At 39.2% G+C, this 15,699-nt stretch overlaps 2 protein-coding genes across 11 annotated transcripts in view; both read right to left on the reverse strand.

Annotated features, from left to right (window-relative positions):
• The window catches only part of GK5 (glycerol kinase 5), a 26,245-nt gene extending 16,979 nt beyond the window's left edge, over nucleotides 1–9,266 (reverse strand). For 2 of the 4 annotated variants that reach the window (XR_004418820.1, XM_033068357.1), the window contains exons 1-6: nucleotides 6,934–7,073; nucleotides 5,787–5,880; nucleotides 2,752–2,827; nucleotides 2,223–2,316; nucleotides 1,120–1,251; nucleotides 29–104 (exon numbers count right to left, since the gene is read on the reverse strand). Coding sequence is in view for 3 of the 4 variants with exons in the window: in XM_033068357.1 (XP_032924248.1) it covers nucleotides 29–104; nucleotides 1,120–1,251; nucleotides 2,223–2,316; nucleotides 2,752–2,827; nucleotides 5,787–5,880; nucleotides 6,934–7,065 (604 nt within the window). In the remaining variant the exon portion in view is untranslated. Of the gene's footprint in view, nucleotides 1–28; nucleotides 105–1,119; nucleotides 1,252–2,222; nucleotides 2,317–2,751; nucleotides 2,828–5,786; nucleotides 5,881–6,933; nucleotides 7,074–8,040; nucleotides 8,146–9,150 lie in introns of those variants that run through there. The other 2 variants (XM_033068359.1, XM_033068360.1) reach the window with 2 other exon arrangements.
• Nucleotides 9,239–15,699, reverse strand: part of XRN1 (5'-3' exoribonuclease 1) — a 37,646-nt gene continuing 31,185 nt past the window's right edge. For 3 of the 7 annotated variants that reach the window (XM_033068355.1, XM_033068354.1, XM_033068352.1), the window contains exon 43: nucleotides 12,506–15,504. In XM_033068355.1, the coding sequence (XP_032924246.1) occupies nucleotides 15,214–15,504 (291 nt within the window). In that variant the 3' untranslated portion in view covers nucleotides 12,506–15,213. Of the gene's footprint in view, nucleotides 11,574–12,505; nucleotides 15,505–15,699 lie in introns of those variants that run through there. The other 4 variants (XR_004418818.2, XR_004418819.1, XM_033068353.2 and 1 more) reach the window with 4 other exon arrangements.

A 15,699-nucleotide genomic window follows, 5' to 3' on the forward strand; every position in this document is an offset into this window, starting at 1 on the left:
GATATTTAAGAGGAACTGTAATATTCACCTTTAGTCAATCTATACAGTAACCATGTGTCAACCGTTCCAAAGCAGCAGTTGTTTTTTTTGGCAGCTTCTTCAGCCTAGAAAAAAAATAAACATGAAAAAACCCCTATTTACAACTGGGTACAATAAGAGAAGCATATTTATTGATTTATTTTATTATTTTCTTCATTATTAACCAGAATGTCCTTAGAAAACAAGTCTCTGATTGTAAACTTTTCTTCTAAATAGGTTGAGTTGGCTATTTAACTAATATTATCCCTACAGGTTCATGCTCCTAACAGAAAATAAGAACACTGTCTTACAGGTGTTGCTAAGGAAAAAGCAATTAATCTTCCACAGTAGGGGCATCACAGCCTTATGAAAAACTTACAGTCACAATTATAACAGTAGTGAAAGAGTGGTAGATAAAGAAAACAAGGTCCTGCATGGTATTAGAGTAATGAATATAGCAACACATAGCTCAGGGCTCATTAGTGCACTAGACTAATCCAGCACAATTTATTCCACATCCATTTTCCATTTCACAGAAATGCAAAATGAATTGTACAGTATGCTATTACTTGTGAAACTGCAAAACACTGAAACACTGGAATAATGCAGAGTGGAAAAGTAAGAGGTCCCATTGAAAATAAAATCATGCAAAATCAGAGTTCAAACAGCTTTAAAGCAAAGTACAGTCACCAATTGTATAAATGTATATAAGTGAAATAAGATGATTTTATTATGTTGCTTATGTATGAAGAAAGCTTTTTACTACTACACATTTCCAGAATGAGAGGAAAAATTCGTACAATGTAAGTCACTATTTAGGTAGACAGGCTTTGAACATTAACACAGAAAAAATTATTTCTGGTTCTTCTGAGAAGAGTGAGCAAGACATAACTGAAGCAATTACAGCCAACAGTCACAAAGTCATGGAACGGCCTGGACTGGAATGGACTTTAAAGAGCCCCAACTCCCCAGCAATGAGCAGGGACACTTTCCACTAAACCAGGTTGCTCAAAGCTCCCTCCAGCCTGGCCCTGAACACCTCCAAGTCACAAGCCATCATCGTGACCTAAGAAACCTATTGGTTCTCCCTTTCCAGCTTACCTCATGAATGTTTTTAAAAACCCATGACAACTTCATAGAAGTCTGATGTGTTGAAAAAGTAAGAAAACTGGGTGCCAAATATCGATCATTCCCAGTCAAGAAATGAAGCACTGTAAAAATAACATGGATTACCTGTTTCAAAAGAAAACAGTTACTTAGTTTTTAATCTTGCCCTTTAAAGGTTAATCAACTACCTTTAAAGGATGACAACACAGATGAAAGCTGTTGACATGAGATTAGATTCAGAAAGCCAAATCTCCTTTAGAGAATCCTTCTGTAGGATTATGTAAGGATCTTCACATCAACAGACAGCCTTCGTGCAACACACACCACAGGAAAGAGCAGCTGCTCTAACCAAGGCAGCTTTAGCACCTTTTGCTGGAGCACTGACAGCCACTGCTCTGCATTGCCAACACTGGTCACCTCCGGGCACAATGTATTATGTGGCTGACAGTATTACATACTGTTATTCCAGGGGAAGCTCTCTTACAGAAAGTATCAATCATGACTTAATAGATAATAGTACCAAAATTTAATCATTACCGAGTTTTCACAAAAGAAGTAACTGGCAAACCCAAGAATTTAATTTCTTATTGTGACTGTGCTGGTAAGTTTCCACTTAGAGGAAAAGTAACTGCTGTTTTTGCACTTAGAGCAAATCTTTCTCTTCTAAAGAGAAAGACACAAACAGCATAAAATGCATATCTTATAGATAATCTGAGCAAAGGGTACACAAAAAAAACAAGCCAAGAAAACAAAAGCCCAAACCACTTCCAGTGCAGACCTACCTACATCCAAAATGTATGCTGTAATGTTGTTAACATGCAACATGTTTTAATACAACAGACTAAAAAGTAAGAAAATGAGCCTCAGACCTACAGGTATCCTTTTCCATAATAATTACCTTAGGCTACCAGTACTGAACTTTTTTTCTTGGAACTATCTTCCATGCTAATATTGCTCAGTTAAATGTTTTTAGGCCATAGCACATCACATCACCATGTGAACAGGACACTTGCAATATTTCATATACTGCCCTTCTTGTCATAAAAGTTAAATGGCTCTAATATATCCAAGCAGTATCTACATTAGTGCAGTTTTACCTTCAGCAGAAGGGACTTATTCCAGGAATTCACAAGGTCAGCACTTCTTAGGTCTTGCCAACTTATGAAATTATGAAAGGGTTTCCCTGTCCTCCTGAAAAACAGCATTTGAATGTTTTAAACTAGAGAACACAAGCTGCCCAAAACATTCAACATTACTCAACATTATTCACTATTCACCATTTTCAATCAGGAAAATAAACACTTAGTGAGCTCCTACAATAACTGCATATCTTTCTGGTAGATTTGAGGAATTACCAAATCAGCACATAGACATTTGGAGTGTCAGACTTCTCACCAGAATTTAGAATACATACACATTCATCTCTTCCAATGTAGAAAGAACAAAAAGGCCACACACTCACAGTCTGTTCTGAGCTGCTCTAAGGTGTGGCTGTGCAAACACAAGAGAACATGAGTGACTTGACAGTTTTTACTTTAGAGTTCAACACTTGTACAGCCTGCTTCCATCCAGTCTGTGAATACAAATGAATACAAATTCATTTTAAAGAAAACACAACATACATACTTGTGCCATGTAATGAAAGTCCCTCTCTGGGTGGAGATGCCAAGACTAGCAATTTGCCTCATGTGAAGTCCTGCAGCTAAAAACCAAAACCAAATGACAATCACAAAAAAAGCTTTTATTTGAAGAAGCAAACAAAAACATAACTTCCTCAATATAACTATAAAACATATGGAATACTTAGGAAAGTAATAGTTTATAAGAATATAAATATCTGAAAATTGTTCAACTGTTTAGAGCAGTGAAATATTAGCTCTGAGTCAGACAATTGATTCCAAAGCGGATAAACAAACCTAGATATTTTCCAAAAGCAGTTGTTGCACACTGAGCCTTTCCCCCCTCTGAAAGGCCTGTTGATACTTAATATGAACAATCCCAGACACAGGCAGGTAGATTACATATGCACGCATAATCAATTAAAATGTGCATTTCACATGGATGAATGGGAACGAAAGCATCACCTTCCTTCTGTAAAGGAAGTACCTTTACAGACTTAGGGAAAGAATTTCTACAAAGAAACAAAACTAGATTGATCCTGTAAATACATAAATGTGAATATGTCATAACTTTTTGCATCACTTTGATAATGACATGTCTCACTTTAATTATTTCTTAAGTAATGTTTCAAAATTCATAAGAATGCATTTGCTTAAGCCGGATACCACTGAATGCAACAAAGTATATTTTAAAGTCAGCAGTACAAAATTTACATTTGGATATACAGAAATTCTACTGTTAAACCTTACCTTCAAATATCTGTTACAGAACATTTTTTCTAATCTAAGTGTAAATAATTAAATATGTCCATAGCTATTTTCAAAGCTACTCTGGTCAGCTTGCTAATTCCCTCCAGCCATACTTACAGAAGAAAAATTATACATTAAAAGAACACACATTAAGAAAATACACATCAAAAAATTTCCACTTAAATGACACATTACCCACCCTGTCCTAAGTACTGTTACTCTGAAGGGCTCTCAATCCAGCTCCTTGAACAAATCACAGGTTAAGTAACTCTTGCTCAGATGTGTTCTCATGTTAATCTTCACGTGCAAAGTTGCTCATTTGTGTGAGCATGTCCTGCAGACTCTACACCCAGCGCCCTCTCAGTCACAGTTACAGAAGAGGCTTCACAGAGAAAGGGCCAGCCTGTGCTGCCCAACTCTGTGTGCTTCTGCACTTTCCCTTAAACTGGGTACTTGCATTCCTGCCAGCAGGCGATCAATTCCTCAATCAGCTGAAAATTAAACCAGTGCTTTCGTAAGGCAACCTGCTCCACCTGCCTGCACAAGTGCTGCTGGTAGCAGGACTGTACAGGAGGAGGACCTGGGAGTGGGTGGCCTGAGAACAGCAATATTTGTTTTCAGGCAAAGCCATATAAACACTTCCACAGCTCACTAAGAATTATGGGCATGTGTTACTCCTTCCCATCTCCACCCACATAAGTGGAACTAACTTCCATTACAGAAAAAAACAAACCTAAAGTCAAATATGGATATTTTTAAGTTGTCTTTTGGATGGAGTGCCACAGAGACAGTTGGGACTGTGCAGCCAGAAGCTTCCACCTTTAGGTAGTACTGAACTACAGCAGCTCATCCACACTACAGCAGCTCATCCACACATGCATGGATTCACATGTTTAGCCCTGCAAGCCCTGCAAACCCAAGTGGCACTGTGTTCCTTCTGCTTCCAGACAGTCATTTCTGCCCCTGCTACCACACCCTCTCCGGCATCAGCACAAACATTGGTGAAGCTCTGCTGGCATAAACAACCGGACAGTGATTGGATTCAGGAAGCTGCCCTAGCACTAGAAACAACTCCGTAAAAAGGGGGTGGCACTGCTTCTTTTGACAGCACTGTGAGTTATGCTGACTTACACACCCACTTAAAAATAACTTGCTGACAATGCGTGCAGCTTGGCCACAAGGAAATCTTCCCTTTTCAAAACTAGCTGAAAAGTCTTGCTTCCTGATTTGTCCTACAGACTGGAAATGAAGGAAGACAGTAAGGTCTTCGGGGGTTGAGGTGGCATTGCTGTTCTTGTGACCAAACAGTTGTGGCTGCTGACAAAACAAGAGCCCAAAATAATCAGCTTCAGCTTACACCTGGTGATATTTATTTTCCCTGCTCCTTAGGCAGCCTTCCAAAAGAAGGGACAAGCAGTTCTGCCATGAGCCATGTTTGAAGGCAGAGCAATATTGGACACCAAGCAAGAGGGGCTGAAGAGGAGGAACTGAATGAAAAGAGTGCAATGTACACACACAGGCCAAGGAGGCTGGGGTACTGTGGGAAGGCAAGCTGGGGTTCACAGGTTCACAGCATCAACATGGCACAGAAGGTGTTCCAGGACAGATGGCAGAACACTGGAGATGGACTAATACAAAAGCTGTGAGAATTGTGGAGAGTAAGAGCTAGGTTAGAACAGCATCCAGAAAAGCAGGGGGGAAAACCCACCAGAGGTTTGTCAGAAAAGTTGTATATAGTTAGTGTGTGGAGCACTAGGAATTTTTGGCTTAAGTACAAATAGAAAGGAACAGTAATACAGGAACAGGACAGTAAAAACCACTTAAAGTTTGAATGAGAAAAGCAGGAATATCGGGTTGCAATTGAGTGAGCACAGCTCTGCAGCATCCTGCACTCATTCCCTCACACACACACATATAAAGTGGCTGTAGAACAATGGGGCACTGGAAGGGGAACAAGTCTGCTCTCTGTGCCTGCACAGAGGCATCTGGAGGAACAGATACTGGAGAAGGATGCATATACAAAAAGCTGGAGCAACAAAGTGCTGGCACTGATATGCAAATCAAGTATTCACATTGCTTCTGCTTCTACTTCAATCCTAATCTGGCCCCAGTGAAAGGAAAAAGGTAATTGAAGTGCTCTATTTTACAGAATTATTGAATAGGCCAAAAAGCATGTTGCAGACCTGTGCCCAGTGATGATTTTCAGTACTAGCTAAAAATAGTTTTACTATCAAAGTAACTAACTTTACTAATTTTGATAAATAAAGAATTTCTCAAATTTTAAGCCCTTACCTTGTACAGCCTCTTTTATTACACCAGTAAATTGACTCCATAGCACTTCAGGATCTAATTCAACCCATCCAGGATGAGGATAAAGTGATTCTACCTGTTTGGGAAACACAAATAGCATTAATATGATCCCTAGTTCACAGAAATCAGCAAATACATTTGGGTTTGGGTTGTTCTGTTTTGTTCTTCATTTACAGTAAATCTCCTGTAAGAGTTGAAACAACAGTGTAACTTTTAAAATATTGTTCAATATTGTTCAATAGGGTGTGTGATCCCTAGATCTCTATTCAGGGGGAATAAAGAAGCTCAAACCCCTTGAAATAAATCAGTCCAAACCACTTGGAACAAAAGAACCTGTAAAACCCTTTTCAGAGCTGCAAACAGGAAAGCAGGTGTTTCAGAAAGCTGTTTCTGCTGCACTGCTTAATTCAGACGATAGTGCAGCACAGCAGGCCTGGGATCACCTGTCAGATGAGATTCCAGCGATAAGGGAGGGTCAGCTCCACCGAGAGCAGCCCCTTCCATCTCTGAAATCCATCAGATTTCTTACACTTCTCCTCGCTACAAGCTTTTCATTGCAATAGGTAACAGTAAAAAAAGTTGATTCTGGAGATTGCCTTGATCTTAAAATCACGAGCCGCATGAACCAAAAGCAGCCTGAAATTCATGATCTAAAGGTGACACTTTTTCACACGGCGTTGTCACACGATGGGACGCGTGTAAACACAAGTCCCTACGCAAGTCTGAGCCATGCCCTACTAACAAAAGTGGCTTTGTTCAGAGATTAGTCCATAAACCGAAGGTAAGGGAACAGGGAAAGTTGGGAGGAGGTGAACGCCGAAGGAACGGGGTGAGTGCTACGGCGGTCCCGCAGGGCTCGGGGGCTGTGGTTTTCCTTTCACGCCTCGAGAGGGGGAGCCGCTCCTGTTCGCCCGGCTCAGGGGATGCCCGCGCTCCGGGACAGCCGAGCTGGGCGAGCTCCAGCGAACGCCGAGCCCCGACGGGCAATCCCCGCAGCGTCTCGGGGGCCCGCAGGTCGGAACCGCTCGGGGCAGAGCGAGCACGCTGGGCCCCGCCCGGCTCCCGAGACAGGTGCTGACCCCGGCTGCTCTCGCCGCTCGGAGCGCGCCCCGTACCCGCCCGCATTCACCTTCCTGCAGCTGGAGCTCCTGACGGCAGCCGCCCGGTCGTAGACGTGGCACTTCACCACCGTGCTGCCCACGTCCACCCCCAGCACGTACCGCGCCGGGGCGGCCCCGCTGTCGGGCTGCCCGCACGGCATCGCCCGGCGCGGCCCGGCGGGGAGCGCGGACTGAGGGCGGCCGAGCGGCCGCGCCCGCCACAGCCCGCCGGGGGCGGGCGCTCCTGCGGCCTACGGGCACCAGCGGGGCCGCCGCGCGGGCAGGTGGCGCCGCCGGGGCGGCCGGGCCAGGCCGCGGCCTGGGAGCAGCGCGGGCGGTGCGGCCCCGCCCGCCGCGCCCTCACCGGGGAGGCGGGGCCGGGCACTCGGCCCCGGCATCCCACGGACACAGCCACAGCACGAAAGCGAAGCCTCGCGTGTCGCCCGTGCAATCTGTACATAAGTCTAACACATGGACGTAGAGGCTTTTAGTGAAACACCAGACGTTAAGGGCTTTTAGAAAAGGCTGGATTCAGCGAGCGCCAGTGGCAGAGATGCCCACGGTGCGATGCTGACCCCCGTGAGCAGAGTGCCCGAGGCCAACTTCTCCTTACAGTAATCTCCTTACAGTATGTCTGCTCCTGGGATTTGAAGGCACCGAGTCTCAATGAACAAATTACAGATAGTCACACAACTATCAGTCAGGAGCTGCAGCAATTCTCTGGTGCCATCAGTTTGCTTTACACAGGGGACAGCATCTAGAATTACTGTTGAAACAGTGACAGAAATGTTCCCGTATTGCCCTTAGATGGGGTGGTAATTTGGAAACAGAAACAACTAGAAATATTCAGAGTAAACCAATAAAACTTAGAATGCTCAACATCAAACTAGTACCAGTAGAATTTAGTTTTAACCCAAATGTAATCAGAAGAGATAGTCAATTAGTTTTAACTCATTAATTAGAACAGAAAAAGCAAAACCAAAAAAACACATTGAAAATACTCCCTCCTTGCACTTCTGGTTTGGCTCCTCTTAGAAAAAAACTGCACCATGAACAACAAAACAGTATTATGTAAGGTAAGTCTGGCATTACTGGATCTTTAAAGCAGAAAGTCTTATTAAGAACGGCCTTCTCACCTCACATGGGCAGTCACAGAGGTCACTGGGACAAAGGTACAGATCCCAGGGAAGTGAAGGCACGTGAAAGAGAAAGCCAAGAAACGACTGCTTTACCTCTCCTCCCTAAGGAACAACACATTAAAAAGTCACAACTCCTTTGACTTTTTATTCTTTTTGACTATCTCTTGACATGCAGCTAATAGATGTATGTCAGAGAGGTACCAAGTACTTCAGTATCTGGTGAAGAGTACCTCCCTTCAAACTAATTTATCAAAACTAACAGCACAATAATTACTTAAAACTTCTGATGAAAGCTCCCTCAATAAGATTCAACATGTGTAACTGGTATAAAAGGTGAAAACCTCTCCAAACATTAAAAAAATTAAGAAGCCTTAGGGAAAAAAGACATCTAGATATCCTTTGTGTTTTTACAGTATCAATACAAGCAGGGTCTGCCTCACTGGAAGATTAAGCAAAACTTCAAAAAGAAAATGCATGCAGGTTTCTTTTTTCTTTCTCCTAATGTAAAAACACATATCCTTTTGATTGAATGGAAGTGACCATGTAAAGTTGATTTCTTCTTGCACATCTTAAATTGTGTTTACTATGTTAACAAAGAACTTAGACATGTGGAAAAAGATAACCCGAACCAACTTGCAAAGTGTCAATGCATACATAATCTTAGTCACAGAGAGCATATATTAAAATGTCTTAATTTATGAGAGGCTTATAAAATACAAATTTTTAATTATTGTTCTGTTTGTAATGTCATAAAAGTAATGCAATAAAAGAGGCAGTATGTGCAGAGCATGTCCATACATGACTTATCTGGCATTAGTTTATATTGTTCTGTCATAAATAATATCACTCCCACACAGGTACTCTTTGTCTATCCAAAACCTCTGTCACCCTCAGAGAAAAATCTTATTGTCAATATGCACAAAAGCCCCAAGCTCATCTTAGCACAGGCAAGAAACATTCAATTTGAAGTGAAAACGTATGGACACTTTCCTGGCACCAAGCCTGCATAACCCATAGCAGCCCCGAGTCCTGTTTGGTGAGAGCATGTGCATGCCATGTCCCTGCTCAGGGAGGGAGCTGGCACACCTGGGCTCACATGCCAAGTACCTCAGCAGCCATGTCCTGCACTTCTGCATCTTCTCTGCTGTAATCCTCAGTTTCTTTGCTCTCTGGAAAGCGTGGCTGGTCTTTTTTATTACTGGGTTACCAAACCAAATGAAGGAGTGGAGGCACTCCAGGGACCTGTACAATGCTGTAGCAAAGGAAAGAGTTATTAAGTAAAACCAATCAAATGGCAGAACATCAGGTTCAAGAAGATCCTACACTGCTAGCAGGGACAGCAAAACTCTTACCATGAGTAATTTATATTGAATATTCCTAAGCAAGGTCATCACACTCGGCATGTTTCAGTAAGCAAGAAATACATTATAGGATGATGCCAAGCAAGACACCTTGAGAGATGGAACTGCTCCAGACCCAGCAGACTTAATTCCCAGAAAGAAAACATGATCTTGACACTCTCTTGATATATTCTAGGACCTGATTATTAAATAAAATTTCCAAATTAATTGTATTTTGCATAGTTAACTTGCTTTTTTAAAAATAAAGTATTCTCAGGTGCATTTGTGGTGTGACTGATGCATTGGAGCCTCTTCATTCACCCAATGCTTCCAGTATTAATCAAAATTGCCACTGGCACTGCTAACAAGATTCCAGACACTGAAATCTTGCAGAGCAGGACCCAAAATTTGTAATGCATGGGGGTTTTATCTTCTCTTCCTCAGCTGTTTTTTTGGTCATGGTGCATCTATCCTCCTACTGCCTCCTCAATGTGAGTTACAATTTCACCCACTTAGCTCTACCTTTTTAGCAAGTTTTAAAATTATGAAAGCATTGACCTGGGGGCCTTTGTCAGTTTGTACATAAACAAGGAAGTACCCACTAATTTCTGTTGCTCCATTGGCTGGTGCAGCCCATATCCATCACTAAGACTCACTTGAAAACTTAACAGACAGACCACAATGAAAATTATCTTTATGCAAAAGTTGCTGCAATAATTTACCATATGACCCTTTCTCCTAAGTTTCTCCTATACTGCCAGAAATTACCACTCTCCTCAAAGTCAATAGACAGAACCACATGCATTGACATCACCTGATGATTCACATTAGATTTGTGGGTAATCTGAGCTTTAGGCAGTCATGGGATGTTTCTTAAGCAGTTCCATTCTTGCTCAATCATCCCACCCTCACACCACAAACTGTACCAACCCAGCTGATCTTGGGGCTCCATGATGAACTATTACGAAAAATAACACAAGGGAAACGCCAATCAGATTGATTCCTTAATAAGGTTCATAATGTGGCAACACAGTTTGGCATGACTCAAAGAGAGCAAGTAAATAAGAGACTGGTTAATCCAAGATTATCACTAGAGAAGTGCACATCAAATCTGTAGCCACATACATGAGGTTTTGCACCAGAGCGAGGCACAAGTGGTCCTTTCTTTCTGCCAGCTCTGCAACTTTGACAGAAAATGAGGTGGACTTTAGGACAATCAAGTTGTAAGCCAAGAATTTATCTACCAAAGCAAGTGAAATGAAAGCTAGTGTACCTACTCTCTGTTAATGTTTCATTATTTGCCAATTATTTTTATTCGGCCTAAGGAATATCTGCATTTAGAGAAGAGCAATGTGTATTAACAAGATCATGTCCATCATCCTCTGGATGTCGCTTAAGGAATTATGGTGTAGACTGAAAATGACATAACTATGAATAATTTAAAGAAAATGACTGATTGAATTCTTGTATATATATGTGTGTGTGTACATATATATGATGGTCATGTGTACCTAGAAAATTCAGGGCTGAATAGCTCTTTAAAAGAACATTTATTTCAAGTCTAAAAATTAACAAAAAAATATTTAAAAGTCAGAAAAATGGCCATCAATAAGACTTCATTAGAACAAGAGAATGGATATACTAGAAGCTAAAGGGATGAAAAAGCACTTAAGAACTATTGTTTCAGTAAGACAGCCATTAAAAAATAACTGCAATTACACAAAACACAGGACTGTATAAACTTTCATAAAGCACTGCCAATGCACTAATGTTTTACCAGAAAAAAAAGTTTTAATGAAAAATGCTTTTTCTGTTATTTCAAATAATAGGAATAAGGTTTTACTATATGCACTTGATGGCGTTGTGACCATTCCTTTGATGTGTATTGTATTTCAAAGCAGAAATTAAACAGGAAATCTGTAAATTATAGAAAAATAAGAGTAAACACCCACTCAAAAATTGACAGCAATAAGGAACTGTTGTTAGAACCATGGATACTTTTAATAAAGAACAGCCACTTACCTCATGATATCAGATTCTTCAAAACATTTATCAGTTACAGTCTCAATATTCAAAGGTCCTCATGCACCTGAATTTGAATTCTTTTGGCCAAGAGTGTGTATTCAGACTGCCCTTATGACCTTGATGTCACTTTGTCCCCTTTCCAGATACAGAAAGAGAAGAACATAACTGTCTCTCAGTAGTAAGGAAGGCTGATTATGGAATACATAAGGAGATCACATTGCAAATAGAATTAAAAAACATCCTTAGTGTAAGTAAAATTACTTCTTTGAGATTCCTCCCCCTCAGGGGTCATCTAAATAATAGTTCAGATCAAATCAAATAAATTGAACAAAAGTCCTGTAATTTTTGAATGGGAGCATGCATACAACATTTAATCTGTAATAACTGATATATTTTCAAGTTATCCCTTCATTTAATTTGCTTGAATTTTCTTTAGTGCTATATATTGAGATGGCAGAACTCACCATGCAGGCTAACAGCAGTTAAGAGTTCAGTGACTAATCATTCAAAGATCGTTTATGAAATGCAAGATTTTATCTTGGTATCTTTAAGCTGAGCAATATGACCTGAGTGTTTACACCAATCAGACTTGTTCTATACAGAAACACCAAGCTGTGTACAGAGTTACACCAGGCTGCAGCAGCTGGTCATGCTAAGAGTGTACTCCATTCTTTATGCTGGTTGCTTTAAACAAGCTGATCTAAACACACTAAAATATGTAAGAAATACATGAACATTCTGATTCTCAGCTAACAGCTGGTTCTCCACCTTGTTAACAATCACTAGGACTGAGCTTACTGGAAAATATGGGGTTGGGGTTTTTAATCTAATTGGTGACAAGGCCAAAAATTTTTGGAAGATCAGTATCATGTTAAATGCTTTTAATTGCAAAGTGACCAACAGCTTTTTGAAAAAAGTTTTGTATTTTGATCTCAGTTACAGCTGAAAGCCATCAAGAAACAGTCAGGAAGGCAGGTTCCTGCTTCTGAGAATCACAGAGACTGAGTTGAATGAGATGTAATTCATATTGTAAATTTTTCAGCTGGAGCATACACAAGTTCCCATGTAGCATTTGGAAATAAAACAGTGAAAATAGGTAATGTTTCTTGTTTCAATATTTAATCCAAGCAGACACAGACACAGTTTATAAAATTACTCTATTGCATTAGAGTTCTATATAGCATTTAAGTTTTATGAATGTTTTTCCTTCAATGTAGCATATATTCATATTCCAAAATATCTTTGCACAGTCCTTGTGCAACTACATGCTAAAAATCTGCAAATGCACACTTAACACTAAACAGCACAAAAAATACATTCTGTATCCATTTATATGCAAATTTAAAACATTTCACTTGGCAGATAAACAATGAAAAGTTATTTTAAAAAAATCAGAAACTACAAAAATGCGCACATAAAAGTCTTCCCTTTTGGATTTTTAGTAAAATACTGCTCTGTATAAGATCTAATGAAAAACTCCAGTGCTTAGAAAATACTTTATATCTATGAGAAAAAGAAATGCTTAAATTTAGATCTGTTTGAGTTAAACATAATGACCTTGTTAAAATATAAAAATGAAATCAAAGGGAACATGGCAAAGATCAATGCAGATGTCACATCTACCAGGACATGTAAAACTGTAATGAACTGGGCACCAGGCAGTCACTTTCATAGAATAGAAATCTAAAAATCAGAGACTAATACAATATGCAGCAGCTACAGAATAAAGGGTTTAACCACCTAAATATACTACACATAGCAATTCCACTTGAAGATGGAGTAGAAATCTTAGTCTGAAATAGAACAATTAACAAAAACTGCTGTGCTCACTGCAGGCACATATGAGTATAGCATCCTTCATAACTTTGTTTCTCAAAAACCTGCATAAATTGGCTGTACAGACACACCAAATTCTGTGACACAAGAGTCTAACATAGCCTCATCTCTGTCATGACAACTTTCAAATAGGTATTTTCTCTTATCATCAGATCATTCAGATAGATACAGTGGACTAACTAAATGCCACATAACCACTTCTAAAATATTGGCATGGCACCATCATATCAGTTTCATGTTGCTGATAAAAATGAGAATAAAAACCCAAAAAATACAACTTTCCTTTCACAGAATATGGCTTTGAACCTCTTGAGACTAGATGACAATAAAGAGAACAACAAATTCAATGTAATTTAGGAATATATGTAGATTATTCCACAGGTTTTGTGATACTAAGTAAAATAAAATTTCTTAATCTTGTTTTTACCTCTGTGATCCTTTTTATAGGGTTTGCTGCTATTCTACAAATACTGCTGAGCCAACAGCTGTTTTGGAGAAACAAAAATTTAAAAGCACTATAACACAGTAATAATGTGAAAATTCATACTACACCAAGAAGTGGAGGGGAAAAAAAACAAATGAAAGTGTCTATGGACTTGCAGACCCAGAATAAAACCTATTCAGAAGAAACAAAATTAATCACTGCTTTATTTCTGGTTCTGGGCCTTAGAGGAAAAATACTTCTTTTTCTAGAGGAGATGAAAAATTAAATTTAATTAATGCTAGTAAGCAGCACTAACAGAGGTTTCAAATTTTTCTTAGACTGAAGATTTTATATTAATAAACATAAGAATGGTACATGTGGGTTAAAAACAGTACAAGGACCTTTGAGTCTTCTTTTTTTCCTATATTAATAAAGAATACCATAATTCTGTCCAAAAATTCAAGTCAGCTTTTTGTCTGAATAGTCTTATGGAATCAATAGTAACACTTCCTGATAATTTCATTTTGCAACAAAGAAATTTTCTCACAAACCTAAAAAAAAAAATCGATATTAGAAGTCACTAGTAACAAAAAATAACCTACTATAGAGAAAGTTTCAGGGCACAGACTATCAGAGGAAGAAATGGACTCTAAGTAAATATAACCTTGACAGCTATTCAGCAAAATGGGGCATCTTTAAACTCCGGCCATTTTTATAGTTTAGAAAAAAATCAAGATATCACAAGCATTTAGGAGGCTATGCACATCTGTAAGAGATAACTGTTTTTTTATCATCAGAAAACAATTAAATTGGTAGGTTAAAATAAGTTAAATGTACTTTACCAAAGGGATCTCTACTTTGCAAATGTAATTTTTTTATTCAATACCTCCTATAAATTAATCTCCTGGAACAGAAGAGCAACCACTTTTTGCCACCCCAATAGCAGACATACAATAACACCTATGTTCTGAAGCAGTAAAGCTGTTGCCCTCTAGTACAAAACCCAGCAGTTCGTACTTAGTGTGGATTTAGCAGTTTCTCTGTAGTCAGCTTTTAGCTACACTGATTCATCTCAGAAGGACCTGGAGTGCCAATATAAAATTTGCATTTAAATAATTTTTACTGTCTTATTACACTATTTAAAATCAATCTAGAGTACAAAATGTCATACTAAACAGATGCCCAACTTATTACTGTTCCACATCTCTTCCAAAAAGCACATCCAACCTGAGTTAAGGTTGCCACTGTTATTGCTGCTTACCCGATATTGTCTGTAAGCCACTGTTTAAAAACCTAGGCACAAGGGATGGCATGGCAACCCTAACTCAGTATTTCCTGGCTTTTGCTGATTTAAGTGAAAAGGAAGTTTTAACATAATTTTTATAGTTTTAATGACAACCTCAAAATGACAGAAAATAAAATGTATTTCCTTCCATATCATACTTAAAGTGGCTGGTGTTTTTAATAGAGATTTCTGATTTTTTTAAATGATAGAACATAACAATGGGGAAAGAGTTAAAGATAAAATACACCTAGCTACCAGATTTATTCTGAAGATTTTGGTGCGCCAAAATTGACAGCCAGTTTTCTTGGCTTTCGCTTGCTGGAAGTGTTTGGTGTTGATTTGTTATGAGGAACACTTGGAGTAGCCACATTGTCTTGAAATGAAACAGTGGATTGAGCAGCTTGAGGAGATTTTAAAGGAGCTGAAGAACTGTCTTGCTGAATGTGGTCAGAAGACACTGGCTGTTCATTCTTTAGTGGTGCAGCTTGAGGGGAACTCTGAAACTCCTTGAGTTCAAAGTTTTTCTTGCTAGCAGCCCTTTTTTTAGTTACCTTTAAATTAAATAAATATTATTTAACAGAATACATTCTCAAAAAAAACGCAAATATTCCACTTTCAGAAAACATGCATACTTATCTTAACAATAATTTTCTAATACTAAATAGTACTTCACAATGGCAGTGTTGCTGTATTCATCTTGTAGTCACATTTTTTTACAAAAATACAATATTAAGACAAATGTGCTG

Source organism: Catharus ustulatus, chromosome 10, assembly GCF_009819885.2.
Source record: "Catharus ustulatus isolate bCatUst1 chromosome 10, bCatUst1.pri.v2, whole genome shotgun sequence".
NCBI lineage: Eukaryota > Metazoa > Chordata > Aves > Passeriformes > Turdidae > Catharus > Catharus ustulatus.